At 34.9% G+C, this 26,439-nt stretch overlaps 1 protein-coding gene across 6 annotated transcripts in view; it reads right to left on the reverse strand.

Annotated features, from left to right (window-relative positions):
• TBC1D5 (TBC1 domain family member 5) overlaps positions 1 to 26,439 on the reverse strand; it is a 285,215-nt gene that overhangs the window by 155,791 nt on the left and 102,985 nt on the right. For all 6 annotated transcript variants that reach the window (XM_015853783.2, XM_015853786.2, XM_015853785.2 and 3 more), the window contains exon 3: positions 17,728 to 17,859. In XM_015853783.2, coding sequence (XP_015709269.1) covers positions 17,728 to 17,827 — 100 coding nt within the window. In that variant the 5' untranslated portion in view covers positions 17,828 to 17,859. The remainder of the gene's footprint in view (positions 1 to 17,727; positions 17,860 to 26,439) is intronic.

The raw sequence follows: 26,439 nt of genomic DNA on the forward strand, positions 1-26,439 counted from the left end.
ATCTGGAAAAACTTGAAAAGCAAAGATATATATGCATTAGCAGCAAGCTCTAGATGTCTAACAGATGAAAGTCCACAGCAACGTCAGAATATAAAAATACATCGAAGTGACAACCAGAATGACAAAACGTTTCTATTCACTATAATGCAGGGTAGGCTGTAGAACAATGGTCCCACTGCTACAGGTATTGAGAAAAATTCCCCATAAAACTTTTCAAGGCAGAAGTATAAAATACATAATGGGACAGATTTCTGTTCTTCTTTCTTACCCTCCTGTAAGGCCAATGCTAGGTAAAGGCCCGGGGGGGGGGGGGAGGGGAGCTTCAAAACAGAACTAAGGATGCAAGTACAAGGCATTTGGAGCTACAAGCACTGCAAGACTTCAAAATTAGATCAGTATGAGTAGATTTTTCTTGCTGACTACAATTGTACTCAAGTTTTCTAAAAAGCTAATGATTATTTTACACAAAGATAGGATAAATGCTTAGGAGCAGTAAATTTTCCTAGATAGTCACATGAGCTCACTAAGACAGAAAACACACCACATCTAATTGCCAAAGCAATAGAAGTCTGGTTGCAAAATGAACACATCACCAAGCAGAAGGTCACACTAATTTTTTGACACTGGATTTTTTGACCAAGCACCACCTAAGGAAAATAAGAAAAGATGTGATTCAGGTATGTAGTTCATACTACATCACAAAAGCAACAGAAGAGAGCAACAGCACAGTCTTGAGGGACAACACATTCTAAATTAGTTTCACTTTTTCTTCAGCTTTCCCTTTCCAAATTAGGGATTCGGTGCTTATGTGCTATCCTGGATAACAGAGCAGGTACCTTTCTGTCAAACCACAGAAACAAGAAGCTCTCGTCCAAAAACTGATTCTTAATCATAACACCCTGTGTTCTCATCATAGTTGACACTGTTACTTCCAAATGTCCAGAAAGCAGAGACCTCAACTGATGTGAAAGCAACAAGTCATTCAGGTATATCCACAGGGTCTTTAGGCTCAGAAGATCGAGTGCAGAATTTACACAGTAAGCATCAAATTCAAGACAATTTTTGTCTTACCTGAGCTGTACAGACGTTGTCTGAAAGTACTACACACCATGACTGCAGGTTGTAAGACAGAGTAAGAAAGGATGTATGTCTGAGTAAGTTTTCCATTTCCTCTCATTGGAATGACAGCGAATAAAGAAGACGAAAATTACAGCATGTGAATACTAGTGTAATTACTGAATAGTTCCCCACATAATTATGCAAAACAGATCTATCCATAAGTTAATGTAGCCATTTTCTTTTTTAAACAGAATTTTCATGCCATCCGTCAGTCACTCCAAAACACAAACCTTAGATGACTTCAGCACACAGAATGTACTCATTTGGTCTGTAATATAAGCAACGCATGTGAGTAGAAATAAAGGTTTAATGAAACAAAATAACATACTCCACTAGGGAAAACACATTTTGCCCAAAGAAAAACCTAATGTAAATAAGTGGGGACTTGACTATTTGATAAATACAGCCCCAAAGGTTATATGTTTACTGAAAGAATATAAATATTGTAGGTGATGTAGATTTTTCTTATTTGACTAGAAACATTAATTGCTTTCTAAATACAATAATATTCTTTCCCTTCAAACTGTGAGGTCTCATTTCTTTTACTGCAACACGTAACCAATTACCTAAGAAAAATGTTTACATTAATCACAGTGACTCTATATTTTAGTTTTTATACCACCAATTTTATTTTTGCTTAGAACTGAACTCCCTCAGGCATTCTTTCATGCCAACCGTTAATTTCTATCAGTGATAAAGTTCCCTTAAGCTTCTTTTAACATCTACTGGACATGACCTCATAAAATTTAATGCCATTCATTAACCCCAAGCACTTAACTTTACACAGTAATGTCAGGCATCTGACTTCTCAGTACATGAGAAATCAAGTGGGAACTGTTCGAGAGATACAAATTACCAATCATTTTAGTAGTAGAAAGGATAGCAACGAACAGTGTAAAAGGGTGGCTCAAGACTTTTGGAAATGTACAGTTCTTAAGACGCCCTCTATCTAGAACTATATAATGCTTGCACAAACGGCAAAGTCTACAAGGTTGTTTTGCTTGTGTGTTGACTAAAATTCAGAGCTGAGGCTGAATGTAGGGTTTTTAACACTTTCTGAAGGAGGTAGAATCTGTTGACGTGTTCACTTGTGTGCCCAATAGCCTTCAGAAATTCCAAAGGAGCCCAGTTGCCAGGACCAGCTTGTATTATGAAAGGCAACACACCAGGAAGACTGGAGGTGAGGTAGAAGAAGCAGGCTTTTTTCAAAGTGCTTCTCTCTTCCTTCCTACAAGAGCCTTGCCTAGGTTTAGCTTCAAACTGGTGGCTGCTCGTCGGATTTTGGTTATGTACCAAGAAAGATTTCCAAGGGACAGCACTGTTTTTATTTTCCCTAAGATGCACAGATGGGTGATGTCTGCTTAACTCATTTAACCATATTTCCCAGTGGCTTCACACATGTTGAGTAAAACGTGGAAAATTCTAGAGGTGAATGAAAAATACGTAGTAACAATTTTCTGGCTTCTCTTGAGCCATTCAAGGACATTCCTCATGGGGAGTGGAAAATGAATGACAGTCTGTCAAGGTCCTAAGTGTAAAAAGGGCACATTGTTAGGGGAAGAAAAAAAAAAGAAAAAAAAGTGTTATATTTTTTATTTCTGTTGGCTCAAGAGATATCTAGGCATCCTCTGTGAAAAAGGACAGTGCTACACAGCTAGAAACATGGTCCATCAGAGTTCCAGACAGCAATCTGCTTATTCATCTCTGTTGCACAAAATCCCTCCCTGCTACCCCCCTCCCCATGGCTGTATGCAGGACTCATTTTTTCTTGATGTCACAGCCTGTTAACGTTCTGGGTTAAGCAGTTTATGCTGTTGGAGTGTTTCTATACAAATTGCACATGGTAGCTATAAATTGCTACATGAGAACCCACACCAGAATCAATTCTGATGTCTCTAAGTGCTACTTTTTTAAAAATTATTTTTATTTTTTTATTTTTTTCTTCTTCATTTTTAAGCTGCAAAAGGAGTAAGTTTTCAGATCTAAGCAGTAGCTCTCGAATTTACTGATTGGAACTAGAAAATATATTCCCTACTACTCCATAAATGTGAACAGCTGAAAGTCTTTTTGCTCAACCCTTGTTTCCAGAGAAAGGTATATGTACGCAAAAGACAGGTATTAGAGAACAGAGTTTTTCACATGTGAACAATGATAAACTCTGGTAGCAGCCCCATCTTAAATGTCTCAGAATGACTATTTTAGCTATAAAACACAAGCAACTAAAATCTACAGTCTGTACATACCTCATAATATTGAAAATGCATTTGCATATTGCATGCCAGTGGTCTAAGATCACTTTAGCATAATTATATTATGATGTAACATCAGTGTGAGTGCATCAGTTGGAAAAGTTTCTACTGCCTAATAGCAGGGAATGGTAATAAAGCAGATGTACACCAGGTCACATGACATGGCAACCAATTGGTCTATATTTGGCAAACCAAAGTATTAATGTTTTATAAACACAAAGTATGTTATATACTCTTCTAACAATACTGATGTAAATCTCTGCACAGCATAAACACTTGAGCTGATCAAACATAAAGATACTGCTGTGATAGGTACTTTGAAGTTGTAGATAAGAGTTCAAGCTGCAAGACGCCAACAAAAATGGAAGTTTATAAAGAATCCCTGCCAGACTCTTAAACACGGCAGCACTAGAGGAACTTTCTGTGATATAAATTACCTTCAATGCAGAAAGGAGCTGCAAAAATAAATATGCTGGTGAATATACCAAAACTCTCAGCTCTTTTTTTTTTTTTTTTTTTTATTTACAAAACAATCTTCAGAAGTTGTATGTTCTGATCACAATCCTCAAATAATGTTTTGCTCCACTCCATCTAGTATGTAGTATTCAAATACTCATATGTGTGCATGCGCATACACAATCTCTACAGTATACATACACAAACACTACAATTCAAGTGAGGGCATCTACCCTGTAGACAATTCAATCAATCTCTCAAGTGACACCCACACGTGCCTGCACACACAAAAGCAGATGTGGCATTAAGATTTACAAAGTTATTGAAACTTTTAACAAGTAAAACGCATCTTTACTTAGCTACACCAGAATGAGGAATAAAGGGGTTTACATATGTTCCAATTCTAAACCTATCAATCAAACCCATGTTATTCCTTTGGGAGCTTATTTACATGCATATTTATCAGCCTCACATGCTAATTCCCTGCTGCTTTATGCCTGCGAGGCATGTTTATGAGTCATAATTGTTGATCTCATTTGATGTATTTCACTGAAGTAAGACATTATTCAGTTATGTGGCCTAATGTCAATGAATTACGATGACCTGATCTTCGAAATGTAACTTGCTCTTTAATTTTTATTAGAGCATAACTTATTCAGAAGAAGAAATATACTAAAATGGAAGATTACATCCTTTTGTAGTCATTTTACTTAAACATCTCATTTTTGAAACACTCCTTCCACCCGACCTCTAGGCAAAGTTTAAAAAGTGCTATTTGTAAACATCAAATGAAAAGAATTTTGCCTGAAATTAGTCAGTATCTCTCAGAATGGGAGCTTTTATATGTTTATACGTGTTTCCATTTTGTTTGAACCAGCCACAAGACAGGCTTTTGGAGCACTTATGTATGGTCTGAAAGAGGAAAAAATCAAACCCAAACTGACAGTCTCAAATTTTGCTTTTCATTAACTTCATTAAAACAGTAACAAGATTTGGGCTTAATAGCAACTGGTAAGTGAGAATCACTAAAACAAGTTAACATGTCCCAAAACGGATTCATCACTTTTGGTGCAAAATGGTGCCAATTTATAAACTCCAAGGTCAAAGACTTAAAAAGAAGGAGAAATTAGAAGGTGGACCAAGTTTCTTCTGATAATTTGGGCTGAGTCACCAAGAATGAATAAGGTGGTAAGCCAGTGGGGGCTCTGGCAGGTATCTGAACATGGCATTGATACAATTCTGTTCTCCTTGCAATGATACACGGCAGAACTCCAGTGTCTCAACTAACCTTTCAAGTTTCAATTACACATTAAAAGTGGGATTAATAATATTTCTTAGTAATCATGCCTATTTCCAAGGGAGATTGTGGCATGGCAGAATAAAACAAATAAAGTAAGAGTGTAAATGCTCAGTGTCATTACTGTAAGCTCCCAAGTTGAAAAACATCAGCATTTCAGGAAATTTGACACTATATGTGCTGCTGTAGGATCCACAGTGTGAGAGGCCCCTTATGCTACAGTAAAACCACCACTGTACACGTAATTATGTTATTTTCAGATGTCAACGCTTTCTATCTTAAGATTTAGCACTGTTTAAAATATATAATGTTTTTTTCTTATATAAGAGGGTCACTCTAAAAGTAATGCCTCCTATTTTATTACATCGGTCCACAGTGACAGAGGTAGATGTTGGCGGTACAGCAGTAGAAGCTGAACCTTCCCACCAATATTCCATTGCATGTTGTTGACATGTGACAGATGGCAGCTGAGGGGCAGCCTGAATGATGTCTGACATGGAAGTGCACATGAAGAAAGGTGTGGAACTGAATTCCTTCATGTGGAAAAAATGGTACCCATTGATATTCACCAACAATCCAACACATGCTGGATGTTTATGAATGACCAAACAGTAGATGTGAGAACATTGATTAGTAGCTGAGAATTTGCTTAATCAAATAATGCTACTGTTCTCTTTGAATATGTTGTAGTTTCCGCAGAAATAAATAAGAGGCATTACTCTTAGAGCTACTCCTGCATATATATTATCAGTTGACAATCAACTCAGCATCCTCAAAATTTTCCATATCTTATAGGAAGCAGTTTGTCATAGTTAGAAGAATATCCAACTGAAATTCATATTTATATATTAAATTACAAAAAAAAAAAAAAAAAAGAAAAAGAAAAAAAAGAAAAGAAAAGAAATTTTACAGCAGACTTTTATTTATTTATTTATTTATTTATTTATTTATTTATTTATTTATTTATTTTTCCCTGCAGAAATTAAGTAAATGAGAAAGAGTCATGGAGCTCTTAATACAGGCTTTGTATAGTATTTTTCCAAACTGGAAACTTACTTCTGATAGAAGTACACTACAAAGCAACTTCTTTAAAGAAACATTCTCTTGATGAAGCAGTTACAAGGGTCTAAGTTTAGTTCATGCAATTGCCAAAGCTGAAACTGTCACATATTCATCTTAAATCCAACTTTATAAAATATATTAATCATGCTGAAAACCTTCAATTTTAACTCCAGAATACTAAAAATAAAAGTTCTGACTGGTTAGTCACAAGAATCCCAAAACAGAACTGGAATCTTCTACAGTACAATATCTGACTTACATCCCTTTTTTCTATTCAAAGAAATACAATAACCAAACTAATCTGCACGAGCATTATTTTTAGAATGCCAACAATTAGTGCTACAAACTTTCCCAGCAATGAAATCTCTTATTGTAGCTGATTTGGGTTGCTCAGAGAAGTTGTGGAGCGTCCTTCTATGGAGATATTCAAGACCTGTCTGGATGCCTACCTGTGTGAACTATTGAAGGGAACCTGCTTTAGCAGGGTGGCTGGATTTGATCTCTCAAGGTCCCTTCCACCCCCCATGATTCTGTCATTCTGTGAAAATTTTGTGGAAATCTTGCTGTGATAATTCAGAATGGAGTACTGTATATATTTGCAAAGCAGTATTTTTTTTGCACTTCAAAAAGAGTGAGTAAATACTGGGTCACAGAAGTTTGGAGGTGGTCCTGTTTCTCAGTTTGCTTCTCTCTTCCATTAAGATAGCATCTTCTCTGGCCACCAGTCATCAAATCAAATTTGATGAAAATTCATTTGAGTGCAAAGTAGAAATGTCCACTAATGGACAGATTTATGTTCCATTGCTCCACCCTTTAAATATTCCAAATGAAAAGTAAACAAAAGCAATGACGGTGTCTTCAAATGCTATGGCTTGCATACAGAAAGTATGCATTCATCATAATGAAACTCAGATGTTTTCACATCATCAAAACTATAGTGTCAAGTGTATTACACAAGAACTCTATTCCTTCAATTGCACTTAGCACTGAAACAGCAAACAGTTCATATTTCCTAAGGTTAAATCATTGATTCCATTATAAATCCAGTTTCTCAGAAGAAAAGAATTATCACTGCCATAAAAGCTTTAGCTGCATGAAGTCTGTGCCTTTTAACTTCTAGGAAGATCAAGAATAATAATCTGTAATGGAATATCAAAATTTTAGTGGATAAATTTATCACACAGGGCTATTGATAGTATTTTGGTTATGTGGCCCCATTTGCACTGAAGAGACTGGGATCTGCTCAAAAATTTGAGTGCAGACTTCCTATTCTAGTTTATATATTATTGCCTATCACTCCAGTATTCAAGCAGAAACATTTAACTACCAGCTGTTTGCACAGACTTAAGATTTAAAAGATTTAAAACAAGAAAATTAGAGCAAGTTTTTGTTTGTTTGTTTGTTTGTTTTTGTTTGTTTGTTTTTGTTTTTTTGGTTTCTTTTGTTTAAGTGGTCATTATATTTTACAGAAGTTAAATTTGATTTTCAACCTTCCCACATACGTTCCAATCAATATCCAAGACACAGGTGTTCCATTTACCTCAAGAGAAGTTGCAGGGGAAACATGAAGCTAGCACGGTGTTAACTGATTCACAAATGACACTGAGCAGTATGTCAAGCCAACACAGTATGTCAGTGCCCACAGTACCTAATGGCATAACGAAACAGTAAGAGCAGTATGCAGTGCTTACTTTGGAAATTCTCTTAGGAAATTGTAGTATTTTGAATCTTTCTAAGGCAGGAGCTAGCAGTGTCAAGAGAGAAAATCATGATATAAAACCAAATCAACCTTGATAACTGTTTCACCACATTAGAGCAGCATTCCTTAAATATGTGGCAAAAACATGTTTTAATAGTAACACTCACATATACATCTGTACTTTGCTATGTTTTATCAAAGTTTAGAGAATAGTTTAACATGTTTAAAACATGTTAACATTATTTGACTACTTATAATACTGAAAGGGTGGCACTGATCTGCTTCTTTGAAAATATTTTCCATACGACAGTTACCAAAAATACTTTTAGCTGAAATTCATGAAGACTGACAGGTACGTATTTATTGTGAATTTGTATACAAAACATGAAAACGCTGTGAGTGAACTCTGATATGTACCAAATTTATGACTTTTTTCAGTGAATTACCTACCTGACTCAAAGGAAGCATGAAATAAAGAACAGCACGGTCACTGAAGTAGTTCTCTGAACCTTGAATGATCTGAGTTCATTTTCTGAACCTGACTTCATGTATGAATCAGGTCTATCATTCTGCCTGTTTCAGATTTCTCTGATTGCATGAGAATATAGAGTGTTATTATTATACATATGGATATGATAATTTTTTAGCTTCTCTGGTATGAAATGGCTTCTAAAAAGATGCAAAAGTAAACCTAAAATTCCACTGCCCTTTATAAACAGATCAATCTATGGGGCATAAATTGCATCATAAGATTGTGTGATTGTCACAAATAGTAAAACTAAATCTATTTTGCTATCTCCTTTTGTGTCATCGGTGCTGCACTTGAAACATTATAGTCACATGATTACTGATGCAGTGACCCAAACTTCTGACATGAAACACCCAAACAGGGGTACTCATGAATAACTAAAACATATTCTAGACTCTGACAGAAGTGTTCAATCTTTTCTTTTTTTTTTCCCCCCACAGAATGTCTGTGTAGATACACATAAATACAAATCTTAAGTTTCAAATATTTAGAAACAAAACCCAGAACGAGTTCACTTATATAAAATGATTTAAACATCATCTCACATACAGGCATCTGATACAACTCACTTCATATTCAGTATAGTTTAAAATCACATAATCATAGAATCATTAAGTATGGAAAAGACCTCTACGATCACCAAGTCCAAGCATCAACCCAAGCCCACCATGCCCACCAAATCATGTTGTTCAATGCTACATCTACATGGTTCTATTGTTTTAGATTAGGTTGGTTTGCTTTTTTGTTGGCTGGAAAGAAATACAAATAAAAGTAGTAAGTCTCTGCACATTTTTCTCACTCCCCCTGTTTTAGCCTTTATTTTTGTTTAGAGATAAGACAGTCTACAACTATCCTGTATACATACATATATATTTTCAATTACTTCATATCTGATGTGCAAAATGAAGATCAGGGCTTTAACAGTCATATGCACTCTTGCTTCTAAGCAGTCAAATCTTGAGACCAAATGCTTGAAATCCAGACAGTCCCAAAGTTAAGGAAATCCAAAACACTGAATCACAATTCAGTATCATGGGCTGAATTATTGCTTCATGTAAGCAATAAGGGCATTCAGGCTTGTTGCCTTTACTGCCATTTGGAACCCTGCCATTAATTTTAATAGGATCAGGATCAGGTCCCTGACTTTTTCTACATCAAAGAAAAATCTTTCACAGTCATTTTGTTATAAATAATTAAAGCTGATTAGTAATAATAAGGTACCTTAACTGAAAAGGTAAACAGCGGAGACATTTATTATCAAAGTAAGAAAAGAAAATTAAAATAACCTGCAACACTTTTTGTATGTGCAATTCATCAGGAAATGTTGTAAAAGAACAAAAACAAATGTTGGCTCATTCCAGAGGTTCTTTGTCATCATTAATGTATTCAGGTTTTCACAGCTGAATTGCTGTACTTTGAAAAGATTTTCATGAAAGGAAACTCAAATTCAACGTTTAAACAAAGCTGTCAGGTTACCAAGATCCGTATTTGTTTGTATGTCCAGAAAATGTTTTCCCCTTTTTAAAAAACCCTCCAGGTTAGAAGTATTATTATTCCTTTGCTCTCAATTTGTAAACAAGAGAAAATATGCTTTTGTTAAGCAGCACATATTTATTTATTTGTTATTGTTAAGATGAAACCAGCAGTTAGAAATATCGGATCCAAAGCAGAGTTGAAAATATCTGGTAGGAATATTTTACTTCATTACTAGCTCTGTTCCTCAAATTGATACAAATGGCCTCCTTCTGTTTCTGTCTGTCTGCTTGCCTGATCAGTAGAGCTAATTGTCAGAGCTGGGGAGATCTCCTATATCTAAACAGAAGATATGCAGTTTGTAACCTGCTTAATTTGCCTTATGTCCTGGATGGCCCTCAGTATGTTGTTCATTAAAGTATCAGCTGTTTAGTTTGTAGCAGTGGCAACGTAACCATAGGCCTATTTTTCTTTGTTAAAAGGCCAGATTGTCAATAAATAATACACATTTAACTTACTTTAAGTAGTACAAAATTATCTGGTATGCCGGTATTTTATTCCTCTCCCCTTCCATGCCTCTGAGCTCTGCATGTGCACAGAGGACAATGACAGGGGCATTCAAAGTGGATGAAGAAAAAAGCTTACAAGTTAATGAGAAGCCTATAATAATTGAAACTTTGCAATATCACTTGGTGATATCACTTTAAAAAAAAGCGTCAAACTTTTCAATTTTTAAAACAAGAAATTCTGATTTTTACAAACATCCACAAATACAAAAGATAGGAAAGATTCTGTCTATGCTGACAGATTTCCATTATATAGAAAAATCAATTTCTAACACAATCAAATCTGTGGTAACTCTTTCAAAATGTTTAAACATACATTTAATCTCAGGTGCAGAGGTACGTAACATCAGCTAGCTGCGTACAATTTACAAACAGCTTTGTAAATTACAGTCTTCTGTATGTAAGGACAGAAGGGAACAGAAACATTTAATTATTATCCTGTACCAATCATGCTGGTCTCAGCTAGAATTCTGATTTACTAGCCTTTTATTACACACACACAAAGAAAATCAAGCTTGTACAGTTCAATTTTTTTTTTACATTAAGAGAATCTGCCTTTTCCATATGTAAGAGATACAACCGTTTAACATAATCTGATCACTGCATCAAACATTTAACATGTGAAGTGTTTACATATACTAGCCTTCATACTACGTTTTTACATCAAATCTGAGTAAAATATTCACATAACGATTTCATTCTCACCATTGACTTCTGTATAATGAAGTAGTTTTCACATTAAATTTATAAAGTTTTTATTAAAAAAGATTCTTCTGTATGAATGTCAAGAGATTACTCCAGTTAAAATGGATTTTTCTGCTTAGTATTTTAAGCTCCAACCAGCATATCAAGTTTAGTTAAAAAAAAAACTTCCTTTTTCATTCAACTTGCACCATTCATTTTTATAGCACATATGTTTTTTTACACATACAATAGGAAACAAGATGTGAGCCAGTTAGATGAGCTTTAACCCGGATTTGGGAGAAGCTAGGAGAAACACTGAAACCAGCATTTCCCTAAGTAAGGACATGGGGAGTTAAGAGAATGATGAGGCTGATAAGTAATTTATGCCAGAATTTGGGCAGGCCTGCATCTGGAAAGAACTCAAAACTCCCAGCTGACAAGACTGAACAGAGGAGGATTTCCAGTGTTACTTGTGAGGTAGGTCATACTTTCTGTGCAACAATGCCAAGGAGAACTTTCAAAGTGATCAGTTTAGATTTATTCTGCTTCTACAGATAGGGACAACCAAAAGGTCTTTTCTTATATCTTTATAAACCACTGTTCGCAGGTTCTGTACATGGTGCTCATGCTGGTTATCTATGAGACATTATAATCTCCAAACTGGAATTAATATAGCAGGCAACTCATGTGAAGTCATCAAAGTAGATATTTCTAGAGAGAAAACTCAGGCCCTAGATCCCGGCAACCCACAGACACTATCACAGCTACGGGCACCTAAACCACCCTCTGACACCAGGCTCCTAAAACAGGCATTTACAGCAAGGCAATCAGTTTCAAGGGATGACAGCTGACAACTTTCTTTCACTTATGCAAATGTATGGCAGCACAGCAGCAATTCACGCCCAAGGTGAGCAGCAAGCAGCCAGTTTGCCACAGAGTACACCAGGCTTGTTTCCAACCACTCTGGACCAACAGGCACTGAAAGAAGTTCAGTTCAAGGACTTCTACTCTGATTTAGCTCAAGATTTAGTGTTGAGTTTCAATAGCCTTTGTCACTACAATCTTGTCGCTACTCAACTGAAAGCAAACTAAATAGCAGTTGTTATTAGTAAATTAATATTAAAATGCTTGTTATGTCAGCATATGGTGCTCGAAGACATAACGACCTTCCTGTTTTTATTCATCAAATACAAAGCAAACCAAAGACATTACTTTTCTCTCTAGCACACCCCCAATCTTCACACTTGTGCCTGTGATGGAGAAGCAGAGTCTGGGTGGAGAAGCCCCAGCAGCTCTGAACAATGAGCTCTAGGAAAAGCCATGCTGCTGGAGTATGGTGAAGCCTCTTAAAAACAATGCTATACCTCACATACATTTCCTTCCCTGGAGAGAAGATGAAAGAACATACATTACGTGACACACATGATGTCATACAACACACTGTAGAAAAATATTTGATATAAAATTAATGAAGCTCCGAGTACTTACTGTATTTGTTTTCTCAGTTGCTTTCACCTAGGAAAGTACTTCTCACATGGAGAGGTCTGGACCTCTGTGATTGTTTCTTATACGTGTAACCACTGAGGTGACCTCTCAATACACAGATGTGGATGAAGGCCATACAGGGCAACCTGACTAAGGAGGATTTTAAGGTCAGAAAACCAACCCACAACACTGAATAGCTATTGACTGAATAGGAGATGATAATTTTCTGCCACCTATAACTCTCTTAACTCCAGAATGATTGTAAAACAATGTAGCTGAGACCAAAATAGGCCTGAAGTGAATTATACCTAAAGACTGGGGAAATTACTTGACAGCATGTGCCTCTTATTTGGCTCTCTGAAGGTGAACATTTACTTTGTTACTTCATTTCCCTTGGCTTTTGGCATGTTTTCTGTAGAACATGACAAACATCAAGTTGCTCATACTATGATGTAAGGTATAGTTCTATATAGCAACACTCTGTAGTGGTCTGGAATGAGTAGTATTCCAGAACAGCAGAATTCTTCATAAAGGAGAAATGGAAACTCACAGAATAAGGTCAAAATAGAAACACGAATGTTCTACTATCTCACTGTTTTTTCATGACAGCCTTGAGAATCACAAGGGATGAAATGGTAAGTTTGAGGTGGGCAACTGATTTATTTCAACTGGATTAATATCAATCACACACTTTAATAGTTATCTTTATCCTTCCAGTTATGCCATCCTTCTCTGCTCTCACCACCAGTTAAAGCCATTAGACAAGAAATACACCCCTTGAATAGCAGATTTAAAACACTCACACCCATTAAAGGTTTCCCCTTTTCTTCTACTAAGAACAAAGAGCACATTACATTTTTCTATCTGAAGTATGCTATTAAATAATAGCTTGTACACTAATTAAAGCAAATGTAATTGTGAGAACACACTGACATTGTTAAAGTAAATTACCCAATTCGTTAATAGTTTCAAGTGACCTTAATTGTATTAATTGTGATATTGAGCAAATTAAATTGAAGAGTATTAAACACATTGTTCCAGTCTGTCCTTAGAGGATCAACTTTCTCATTATATGAATGAAATGGGAATACTACCTACTACATACTTCAAAACTTGTGTCAGAACGTGGAGAGTTCTATAACTTTGAGTAAAAATTTACTGCAGCTCAGAAACAGTTACCCTAATTAATCTGTTCGAATGTAATATTAACCTGAAATGAACGAAGTATTTGTTAGATATAGCACAGAGGGAGTAAGTAGAAGAGCAAAGTTTCTGAAATTTCCCTTCCTATATTCAGTGCTTACAGTGTCTGCTGAAGACAACAAAGATAAGATTCACCATAGTATTCTGATGAAGATGACAAGAATCATAAAAATACAATGGATAAAATGAACAATACCATGGAAACTGTTTGATCATAAAAAGTATTAATATAAAGCCAACTTATTGTAGTCAAAAGTAAGGAAAAAAGGTATAAGTTCAAGCATGTAAACAACAGTACACCAAGACCCAGAAGTCATAAACCCAAATAAAACATTCCTAAAATTAGTAAAAATGCCATTTGAATTATAAGGCTACAAAAATAAGAACCCCACTCTCATAATTCTTGCTAGTTATTAAAAATGCAATTTAAAATCATGCATGATTGCATATATGCAATGAACATGCATTTTTTATCTTGAAATAAAAAACCAAACAAAAATAACATTGACTAAATCAACCATCAGAAAAAAATTGAAATAATGTATCCTCTTTTTCTCTAAATTTTTAAGTATTGCAGGAGAATAAGAAAAATCTTGACTGTTAACTACAAACGTAGTTTGTAGCCCATTCTGACTTCGTAAAACTGAAAACAAGCACATTCTCATGATTCATCATAATTCAACACTCAAAGAGACACACTTAAACAAAAACTTGGGCTGTTGAGAATGCCTGGATCTTTCTCTAAAGTTACCTCATCTATTTTGTTCTAGTTTTATTAGTTCAGATAGACAACTCTCTATCTGTCGATGTTACATTTGCAACGTTAAATCTTCATGCTGAACTACATCTTATTATTCACAGGACACTTACCTAAAATCTCAAAAATACTTTGAATTCTGTGTTTGCCCTTCACTGTGCTAACAGCCGTATCCTAAATAAAACACATTTTCTCTCCATAACTTCACAGAAATTTTAATAAAACCAATGAACACTGCTAGACTCAATAAACATCTTTCTGGAATCCCATCCATGACAGCCTTCCATGCTGACAGTGAATGAATAAAACCTAATCTATGTATATTGTTTTCCAGTCAGTTATACTCGACAGTGATTCACAAATTTCTAAGGTTTCTTTTCTATGAGTGCCTAAGAGACAATTTCAACTGGACATTACATCTCCCGGTTCTACATCACATTTCAGTATCAGCTGCAAACACTAAAAACACAGCCCTTCACGTGCATTAGCAAATCAGACTAGCTCTATTATTATGTACTTATTTTCAGTGTACTTAACAGTGGTATGCTTTATTACTTCATCCCAGTGAAGACTTCTATAACTTTCTCTCCAAGGTAATCCTCCTTTAAGCACTCAGCTCAGCTTCAAAAAAAAACCCCACAAAAAACAACTAACATGTCCTGGTATTTCACAGTATTATACAGAACATCCATCAGTTTTTCCTAGCTAAAGCAGTAGTGTGCTTGCTTAAAAACACACTAGAATACTTCACTTAATTCAAGCAACTTCAACTCTGTAAGGTCTTTTTTGTATTCAAGAAATGGCTGCATCTTCCCAGTCCTTACAGTATCCTATAGTATTTTTAAGTGGAACTTCACATTTTTCTTCAATGAGATGTGGATTCATGCAATTTTCAAATGTGCTGCAGAGCTGCTGTTAGAAAACTGCATAGGCAGAAGGCTGCATATACATCACAGTATGAATTAAGACAATCTCCATCCATCTCCTAAGTATTAATTACTTTGTTTCAAGTTAGATACTTTAATTGCAAAACACTGATTACTTCCTTATTCTGAACTTGTAACCAGGCCAGATGGACAAAAATGACGCTATACTTTGATGCTCAAAGACGTAACACTGCCTAAATGTATGTTTTATTTAAAATTAAATATTAAAACTTCAAATGTTTAGTTTGGATATATAAAATTTCAAATTAAAATGCAGTATGTGTCTCACAGTAAAAAAAAATCACCACAAAAACGAAGATGAAATGGATGCTTTATATAAAATATTTACATAGATAGAACATCAAAAATGTACCATAGTTGGTAACCTTTATGACTTGGGGAACCATGTATTTACATATCTTTATCTTCGCATGTGCGTATGTGGTGTTGTGTATATATTTTTAACAGTTGACAGCTGTTTTAGAGCATACAGAGATGCCAAGCTGAATGAGGGTCTTGATTACTTCAAGATTAGCTATCTAAAGTTTCTATTCATTTTAAGTGTTGTTAGTGCGAAGAGTCATTAGTCACTTCCTTGTCTCATAGAACATCAGCATACATTTACATTGTTAATGAACATTTGGGGTAAATGAATTAATGGCACTTTTAAACATCAATTCAATACTAATAACTTTGTATGTCATAGAAATGTTAAGGTTGGGATAAAAACGAGAAACCTTTTCAGTCAAGGTAACTAATCACTTCTCTGGGCACTGTAAAGGCTAAAATTAATTTCTGTGTTTTTTAACAAGATAAAAATCTTGATTTTCCTTGAAACGAAGTCGAGAGAATTTCCAACATTCTCAGGGAAAAAAATCAGAAGAAAAAGCTCATCTTCCTTGATTGGTGTAAACTAGAAGCTAACTATACTTCCTCAGGAAAATGGATATTATTTTAGGTTACTGCAAAGGATTATTTTCAAGTATCTAGATATAGTTATAAAAATGCTCTTAGTTTATCAAACCAATATGGCTTTATATTGTTAAGATGTCAAATATAACAGAATAAGAACACTGACCTGGAAAACCAATTTCATTTAATCATCAGGTTTTAAAATATTCTCCCCTAGATGTTCATTCTAACTTTTTGATACTGAAAAAGCTTTATAAAGCCATGAAGAAAAATCAAACAAAAAAAAACCCTCGAAGGAGCAATGAAGTTTTACCCATGTATTTTAAAGCAACACATCGGCTTCTTATAAACTGAAGTAGTAAAAATGACTAAACAAATCTTGACATAGCTTTCTTAATATGCACTAGTAAACAGAAGATTTATAGACAGATACACCCACAAAGAATGGTTGATGTGGGTGAGGGACTTAAGAAATGTGACAAAGTTGTTTCAACTCAGTAATTTAAAACACATTTTTTAGTTTGCCCTCCTGGCACATGTGTTCAATGACTGGAAAATTACAGGTAGTTAAGGTGCCATTGTGTATAACTGAGTATTTGAGGAATGTTTTCATGACAAGGATCTTGGCTTCTTGTTAAGCTTATCACTTCATACCAACTACGCTGTCACCACAAGCAAATAATCAGAAAAGACAAGCAATGCAAACATGCATTGCATTACACCAGTATTTTGCTCTCACTGTTCGTTAGAGTCTTCCAAATACTGCATTTTATTAATTTACATTGGGTTACAAAGTAACTTCTATTATTGAGTCTATACCTCAACTTTCAGTACTTTTTAAAGTAAAAAAAGAGAGTCAAACAAAAAATATGAAAATCACCCTTTTTATTTCTATAAACTTCTGAAATAATGCATTTCACTTTACCACAGTTTAAATAAATAAGCAGGGAAAAGACCTTGCAATCAGAGCAATGTGAAAGAACCCATCTTTCAAAAAGGAGCACAAAGCCATGCTTTATTTCAATATTCTTATGCTGAAATCTGTGTTTGGTTTATGACTGAAAAAAGATTACAGTGCATTAAACATTTGACTATTGTTTCTGTCTGTAATTGAAAGTTGACTTTTTGTGGTTTTCATTAGTGTCAGAGTGTTCTACACAAACTCCATGAACTGTTCTTTAAGTTTCCTTGCCAACTTCATTGAGAAAATTAAACAAATTATGACAGGTATAGTTATCATAACATATTGTGTTTCTAGGTAAAAAGTTAAAACAAAAAATCCCCAAATTTTTGGGAAATACAAAACTCACCTTCCTCTGTTTTGTTCAAGTAACTCTGCAAGGGATCAATGCCTACTTCTTGTTCCTCTGCTTGCAAAGGGTGACTGGTTTCAGATACAGAATGATACATATTGGCAATAATTTCCACTGAAGGATATTTACCTGGAGGAAAAGCAGAAACAAACATTTAGCGTTTCTTTAACTACTTTGCAATAACACAATTCGCTGTTTGAAATTCTTAAAAACCTTTCCTTACTTTCCAGGCGGAAAATCACCATTAGATGTCAAATAGAAGAATAATAGCACTTCCCTTCAAATACTTTATTATTTGAAGTCCTAAAGAATTGCAACTGTACCTCTAAACAATCACATGCAAATAAAATGCATGTACTGTTTTGAGGGACTGTAAGTTGGGGCAGGAGCCTCTCTCCTTCCTTTTCTAGCTATCTCAACTCATCTTTCAGAAAATTGATGCCAGGCCCTGGGGACAATGACGGTCAGAGCAAAGCTGAGGTAACAGCCACCATCACATCCTTCTAAATTCAGAACACACCTCATCCTACAAAAAACATTTTTCTTTTAACCATATTTATATTTTAGAAACCTTAGGTCGAATATGAGACAAGAGGCAGAGGGATGCAAACACATACAGAAAAAAAATGAAAAGACATTGACTGGTATGATTATTTCAGTTTAATCATGATTTCTAATAGCTTTGTAGTAAGGTGTCATTAAGGAAACATTTGAAGAAACTTAATCAGCTAATTAGTGGATATTTATAAAGAAGTCATTCCCAAAATTAAGAACAAAAGAAGAGAAAGCAGGTCAATGAAAACCCAGCAAGTGGGTTATACAAGTTCAGCATCACAGGCTGAATGGAATACAAATCAATAACACAGAAACGACCAAGAACAAAGTTAGAAGCTCACATGAAATACATTTTAAGCTAATATTTGCTGCAGTGAATAACAGGATGCCAATAAAAAAGGAGAAGCAGATGGTGTTATGGTCAGAGAGGTAAGACAGAGAAATGACCTTTCCAGTGCATTATCACAATGCAGGAATACATTTTTCAAGACAGCATTTTGGTCAGTATATAGCAACTTATTAACAGCTTGAAAGAGATGGAGCTGACCTGCAAGATGGACCTGTGGATGGCACTTGAGTTTTAAGTATTGCTTTCTGTAGCTGCTTAGCTTACAGTATTTCTAACTCCATGAAAATTATATTTAAGAAATATATAAAGAGGTATATTCTTATAGTTTCAGGATTAAAAAATGACTTTAATTATGCTTTTCCTATGGTTCTTATAATGCACTGACCATGTATGTTTAATGCCTTCAGTTTATTAACAATAAATATATGATCATCTCTTGCTACTTTTTAGCTAAAACAGATTATCCGATGCTCCTTGGAAGTGAGGGAAGACAGGAATTCCTGTATTTGCAGTGGTACATATTTACAGCAAATTATTACAATCAAATAATCATGGACTTAGAGAAAATGCACCACAAACAAGACTTTAACAAGTCTTTGGATAATCTCAAAAAACACATTATGAATGCAAGTATACTTTATGTGTTTTTTTTTCCTGTGATTTATTAATCATAATCACAGAAAATACATAAACAATAACTTGGAGAGAAGCATTTAAAAACTTTCTGGTCATTTAAACAATATCTCAGCTTTTGCCTGCAGTCTTATGACAATATATATTACAGGCAGATGTTTATAATTACTTGATATTTTAAATAAATTAATGAAAAACTTGTAAGAATTAAAAGTTAATTAATTATTTAAAGAAAAAATTGTAGAAAAATATGCTAACACTTTTCTCCTGTTAGAAATCTACTTGCTTTTCCTGTTGTCTTAGCTGTATCATCATTGTTGCCTTTCTACTGCACAAGCCTTAAAGGCTCTGTTCTTTTAGAATTTAACTTTTTGTTGTTACAGTCCATCACAACATATCCAAATAAGGCACAATGCTACTAGCTTTTCAGATTGAGAATCAGGCTCAAAATCCCCTTATTAGCAGACACCACTTTAATACAAAATGTGCTTCGGACTTAGATTTTCTTATATCAGTACTACAGTAAGAAATTGGTTCCAGTAAGTTTGTTCTCCTTTTTCTTCTTTTCTGTTTCTACCTTCTCTCTCTCTCTCTCTTTTTAATACTCCCCAAATACCATGCCTTTACAATGTGTAAGAGCCATAATTTACTTTACAGACAGTTAAAGCAGTTTTAAAGCTAAAGAGATTTACTTTTGATACTCAAATGGTGATTTAATCAGTTACTTGTGTTTGTTTATGGATACATTTGATTAGTGTTTAAAAAAAATATCACTAACTATTAGCTTTAGTGATAGTCCAAGCAATTTCCTTTATAGTTCCATACTTAAGTTCTTTTCAGCTCTTCTAAGAAAGAACAAAGCAAACTATTAAATAATTACGATTACTCTTGGGATCCTACTCTGAGAAAGATTAATTCTTTACAGGTTTGTGGTTGATTTGTAATGGCCTATAACATATTGCTCATATTAAGTAAGATGTAAGTTAAAAGCATTTTCAATGTGAAACAATAAAAATGTTATTAAAATCCTCTGAAATTCAATTAGCTTACAAGACTTGATACTGACTACCTAGACTCTCAGTCAAAGCTAACAGTGACTCCGTTATCTATTCCTACTAATTTTCTCCAAACATGATGGGCTAAAAAAGACGAAGAGCAGGCACCCTTCCCAGCACTGGGAGTTCTACTACTATTCTTTAATATACATGGAAACATAATTAGGGCTGCATATGAAACATTTATCTTGTTTAGGGGAATGAAAGGAGACATGAACCCACCCAGGAGCCCTAGGCAGATAAGCATTGTGTTTTGGCTTCTCTCTCTAAGCATAAGAGCAGAGACAGCCCTGCAGTACTTCTGGATGCATCTAGCACATGGCCCAGAGCTCAGATGCTGTGAGGTGCCTCCACCAATGGCAGTGCCTCATGTCAACCTCTCACTGACCAGCACACGTTGAATGAACCCAGACTGGTTTTCAACAGTAGAAAACGTGCCTTATTGGTATACCTGTGACCTGTCAGTTTGGGTTCACAACAGAGACAATAAAAAATCTCATGAATCTGGCTTAAAGACACAAACATAGAAATCTGATGGATATAAAAAGGTCTGTGGAAATACTATCTTATAGTACGTTCCCACATGGTCTCCTCCACAGTCCATTGCATAGCACAAAATATCTGCCTGCTTCCATTAGGAAGAGCTTTACTAACATTTACATCCACCTTACTAATAACCTCCTTCTGCATAACAGAATTTAACTACCTGTTCTATTAATAATCTATTAGCTTGAATTACAAGCCTAAGTCAAACATCTTTGTCGGATTTTCTTCTATCTTAGCTGAAGTGTCAGTGGTGCACTAATCATCTGGACAGGAACTGGGAAAGCATGGCAAAAACATGTATTTCATAGAGATAGAAGAATAGCACTATAGCCAGAAGAGTACAAAGCAGAGTCCTCTATGATTTGATTATAATAAATATTCATGTAATAAAGTAATCATAATGAATGTTTAGTCAGAAGTTGAAATACTCATAACAAAACCAAACTTCATAGAGGTATTTTTGTTTGCTCGTTTGTTTTTTAAATTCCAGTTCAAGTCTCCAAACCAGCTTCCTGTACAACGTGAAAACAATCTTAGGAAAACTAACACTGTTGAGAGGATACAATGACTGGCTGGCAGGCTTAGCTGAACTAACAAGATACATTCCTGAGAACTTGTCTGACTTGTATTTTCTGTCTTTCTCTGATCTCCAAACAATTAAGCAAAAAAGTAAAAACTTTAATGCATGAAGAAAGGAAACAAATGAGTGTTCTGTCTCAGAGGAAGAAAGAAGGCACTGCAATATGCTAAGGGTGAAAATCAGTATACAAGGGTATATACCAGTACCCAGCAGTGTTACTGGAATTTGAAAACTAGTGGAGTGTAGCAAAGTATTTAAATAATACTTTGTATTCATTCTATTAGACTGTATCATCTACCTTCTTCAAATTATGTTTGGGCCTTTATTTCATGCCATATAGCAAAGTTTACCACTTTAATTACTTAAATTGATGACAAGTAGAGGAAATACTTGTTTAGCTAAGTGATAAATTAGCTGCCCTATGAAGTCAAATTGATTAAAATGACCCGACTAAAAGCAAGTGTCTGATGTCGTAATGGTCTTGTGTGTGTTTTGTTGAGTTTGACAGCATCATGTTATGAGGGTTCATAATTCTGCCCCTCATTTGCAGCTTATGAAGTAATCAAGCATGTTAGCACACTGAAGTGAGGACAGAATACAAAAAAACATACTACAGTAGATATGAAATGAAATATTAGGAGGATAAGCATGATTGTATATATTTAAAGCAATGAAGTGTAGATGACTTGCAAATAATCCTGAAGCAGTTCCAGACCCCATGTTCTCTTTCAGTAGAAGGTTGAGGAGAGGGTGCTGAGCATGCATGGAGCAGCAGTTCTGCTCTCCCTCATCTGAGCCCACCTCTTACAGAATATACAACCCTTTACTGCCACCACCTCTATTTATATACAGAAGACCTGCTGCCTGGGTTAAAACCAGCTGGGATGAAACCCAGCAGGGATGCTACTCAGTCACTTCCACAGGTTGTTAACACTTTGAGGAAACATGTTTCAGGAGGAACATTGACTAACTCTGAAGAAAAATGCACAAGTTGACAAACTTTGACTAGCATAAAGCAAGTTTGTTTTCTTTTATAAAATGTATCAGATTATGTATCATTAAAATAGAATGATGCAAACATAAAAATGGACTGACATGTAAAGCTGATTAACATTACCATCAGCTGGGATCCGGAACAAAACAAACATGATCACTGCACTGATGGACAGGTTAACAGCCAGAGAGTCTGAAGATCATGAAATGCAGTTAATTTTGTCCCATTTAATAACATTTCCTGCATTTTAGCTTCTGCCTGTCTGATCTTTAATACAAAAACAGAGTTACATTGGACTTTAAATAAGTTAATTAAGTATTAAAATCAATCATGTGAAAGTCTTAATATTTAATATTGTTAGATTGTATATCAAAGTGGTTTTATTATTTATTTACTCTGAACCTTTCCAGAATACTTCATGTGGCAACAGGGGGTCTGTATCTCACAAGATAAATGCATTTACAATGCCAAATAAATTATATATAAAAGCATTTGTCTTAATACATGTCATTCAATATTAAATATCACCCATTGGTACCACCCTGAAACCCTAATCCATTTTTACCAACCGCACATTTGTATTATTCAAATGTTGTCTATTAAACAGTTGTCTCAAGAGCCACAGTAAAGGAATACATACCTAAGAACAATTATCATAGGAGCTTTAAAGCACTGTCTACAGATTTAACCCTACAACTTTCATGTCTTAACAGTACTTAAACATGCAAAGTATAAATTCAGCAGTGAATTAAAATGTCACAGATAAGAAACAGTATAAATAGCTGGGGATCATGACAGCGTATTCTCTTGGTAATTCACATGATAGTTAAAAGCTTTTTTTATGCTACGAGTTAAAATATAAAATGCAAAGCAAACCCACAATGCTATCATAAGTAAGTTATATTCTCTTAATTTAGTAGACACGGAATCATCAATGTATTTGCTGCAAGAAGGGAACAAGCTCATGCAGTTGGTAGCTTATGGTTTTCTTGAGGCTATGTGACACTGCAAGATATGCTAGTTTAATTCAGGAAGAAACAGGGTAAATAAAGCAGAGAGGATTGAAAAACTTATGTACTGTTTACCACTGTACTCAATAAACATATCCCCCTACCAGCCTTGTCAACAATGCTCTAACACTACAAACATTTGACATTTACTGCTTTCTCTTCTGCATTGAAAATGATGACAAGGAAAGTACGAAAAGTATCATGTTAAGTTCCCAGTGCTACAGTTCAGCAGGTTTGGTACTATGTACCTCGACAAAGGAAATAAAAAGAGGAGAAGGAGAAGGGGAGGGAGAAGGAGAGGAGAGAGAGGTCGATCTTTTTAGTATAGCTGAAGTCTGTTTACTAACAACAGTAATTTGGGGAATAAACAAGAGGAGCTGATAATCCTTACATGTGATCAAATTTATAACTTAATTGGCATAACAAGTAAGATTTAATGAAATAAATCATTACTAGAATAGTAATAAAGAGCAGCATTATTTGCTTAGAAGGAATATACCAGTCAAATGAGTGAGAGCAGTGCCTTCTAAACAGACATCTATATTTACTTGGAAACCGAGAATACAGAATATGGTTGAAAATAGCGATAATAAAAGAAGGAAAACTATAATGCTGTAGAAAACATAATGGAAATGGAAACTGGCTGGACAATGTTTTGAATAAGCTGATGAAAGAGAACTTATATTTCACTTGTTTCTACTTTGAGGAAGGAGCTGGAAAAGCAGAAAGGTAGGTCATTGGATTAAAATGAACTGGACTGTAAGCCACAAGTAGAAATGAACTCAGCAAAATGAAAATTTCTAGTAGAAGTGATCTTAGAAGCACAAAGCTTATGATTCTCAGGAAAGAGGCGAAAAAAAAAAAACCATGGTAATAAGAGGAATAAGATTTCAACAAAGCAAACATTAAAAAAAATATTATTATTATTATTATTTTTTTTTTTTTTAGGAAAGAAACAATGCCAAGGGAAGACAGAAATTCAGAAAAACTTGCCCAACTCTTTAAGAGAGCTCTCTTATATTATATGTAGTCTATTCCAAAACACAAGAAGGATAGAAGATGGAATTACATGAATTAAACCAAATCATGAGCGACCCAAAGCTTGAGCAGAAAGCACTCAAAGTAAAAAGATCAAATAATACAGGTTGTGCATTCAGAAGCACAAACTCATACAGACAAATGAGAAAGAAAATGAATAAGGAACACAAGGAACAAGAACTAAACATTCTTCACTTATCACATAAATATACACATACAGTTTAGTTGGAAGAAGAAAACAATGAAAAGATTTGATCTCTTATTCAAAAGAAAAGGAGACTTATGAAAGATGGAATGGCGGGTGAAGCATTTTATGCTTTACTCTTTGCTAAATGATCCCATTGCAAATAAGATTACTGACATAGCATCATTTAAAATATACATGGACTAGCTGAAAGAAAGATCAGAGACAAGGTAAATTAGCTCTTTTCAAATAATCAGATACAATTCAGCTTGAAGTAATTTCATATAGTAGTTTTGACTAAATGGATACCACTTTCAAAATGTGCAGTTTAACTGACTATTGGTGCCACCTTCCCTCTACAGGCAAAAGTATCTGCATGGAAACAGGTCAGTTGACTGCACTGTGTCAAAGCTATCCTACCAGAAGATTAACCAGAATTTTACTAGGAGTAATGAAGGCCTTGCCCTTAGCACAAAGGAAGTAATTCTGTGAGGAAAAGGCTAAGAATAAGTGGATTACAATGTGAAAGGGAGTCAACAATATCATATTACTTTGAAGAAAAAAAAAAAGAAATTGATAAAAATGAGATGTAGCTTTATTTACAGATATATGAAGTAAATCTCCCATCATGTGAAGCTGGTAAGATCTAAGCTGCAGTAGAGTATCCATCTTTATATGGACAGCCTAGGAGGGTTGACATCTGGCTGGTTCGGACAGAGAAGAACAATGAGACTAGTGGGAATCTAGAAAATACTATGGCATGATTGAAAAATCAAAATGTATTTCATTAGTGGAAGAATGACCAAAATAAAGGAAAAGAAATACACAAGATCTTTACATTATCTAACCATGAAGCTACTCCCTCCTCTTAGAGTAATCTAGAAGTGCTGAGAACCCTATTCATATTAAATTAAATCATACGAAATTGGAAACCCATAAAACCAACAATCTGCTTGTTTATTCTATTTTAGTATGCATTTTATTTACCTGGTTACAAAACAATCCAATATAATTGAAATTAAAGCACTGTCCTTCAAAAACAGTTATGATGTTAAAGTAGTTTACTGTTGTTTACAGTATGGAAATGACTGCTTTTAACTATTTAAGAGTTTTACTTTCAGAAACACACAGACACCATGCTATGCTACATACTTTATGTTTTAGTAATACATATGTAACTCAAAGGGCCAAAAAAATGTCAAGGCTGAAAGAAATCATCTAAACAGTGAGCCGGAAAAAATGGCAGCTTAGCCTGCAGCCTTACCTGAAATGATAGTAACTAGCTTAGACACTAAAAGTGTATTCAATGAAGTAAGTTTCTAGGATATCACAGCTTTAGAGTACTAAGCAATTAATCTAGGATTCAGCCTTTATTCTTTCACTATTTTTAGAAATCTGTTTCCTACAGGGGCTGACAATTTTTATAGAAACACCAGTGTGTTCATGCACGCACGGAGGCATTTACATCAAATATTTCTCCTCTAGATATGCAGATTCTAAAGCAGAGTGGCCTCACACTGAGGTACAGAGAGTTAGTGTAAGCTCCACTAGCTAAGGAAAACTGACAAAATTTCACAGCCATTTTCAAAGGAGTAAAAAGAGCCAGAATTTGTTTTGTGTCTTAAAATGAAGTCAGTAATATGAAGAACCATGAGCCATGTTCACGTATACAATTCAGTCTCTGTGATTGAATGCAAATAGGCACAGCTGCAGAGGAAAACTGGGTGGAAGTGGAAAGCCAAGACAAGGTGCTGACATCTAATTC

This window comes from Coturnix japonica, chromosome 2 (genome assembly GCF_001577835.2).
Source record: "Coturnix japonica isolate 7356 chromosome 2, Coturnix japonica 2.1, whole genome shotgun sequence".
Lineage (NCBI taxonomy): Eukaryota > Metazoa > Chordata > Aves > Galliformes > Phasianidae > Coturnix > Coturnix japonica.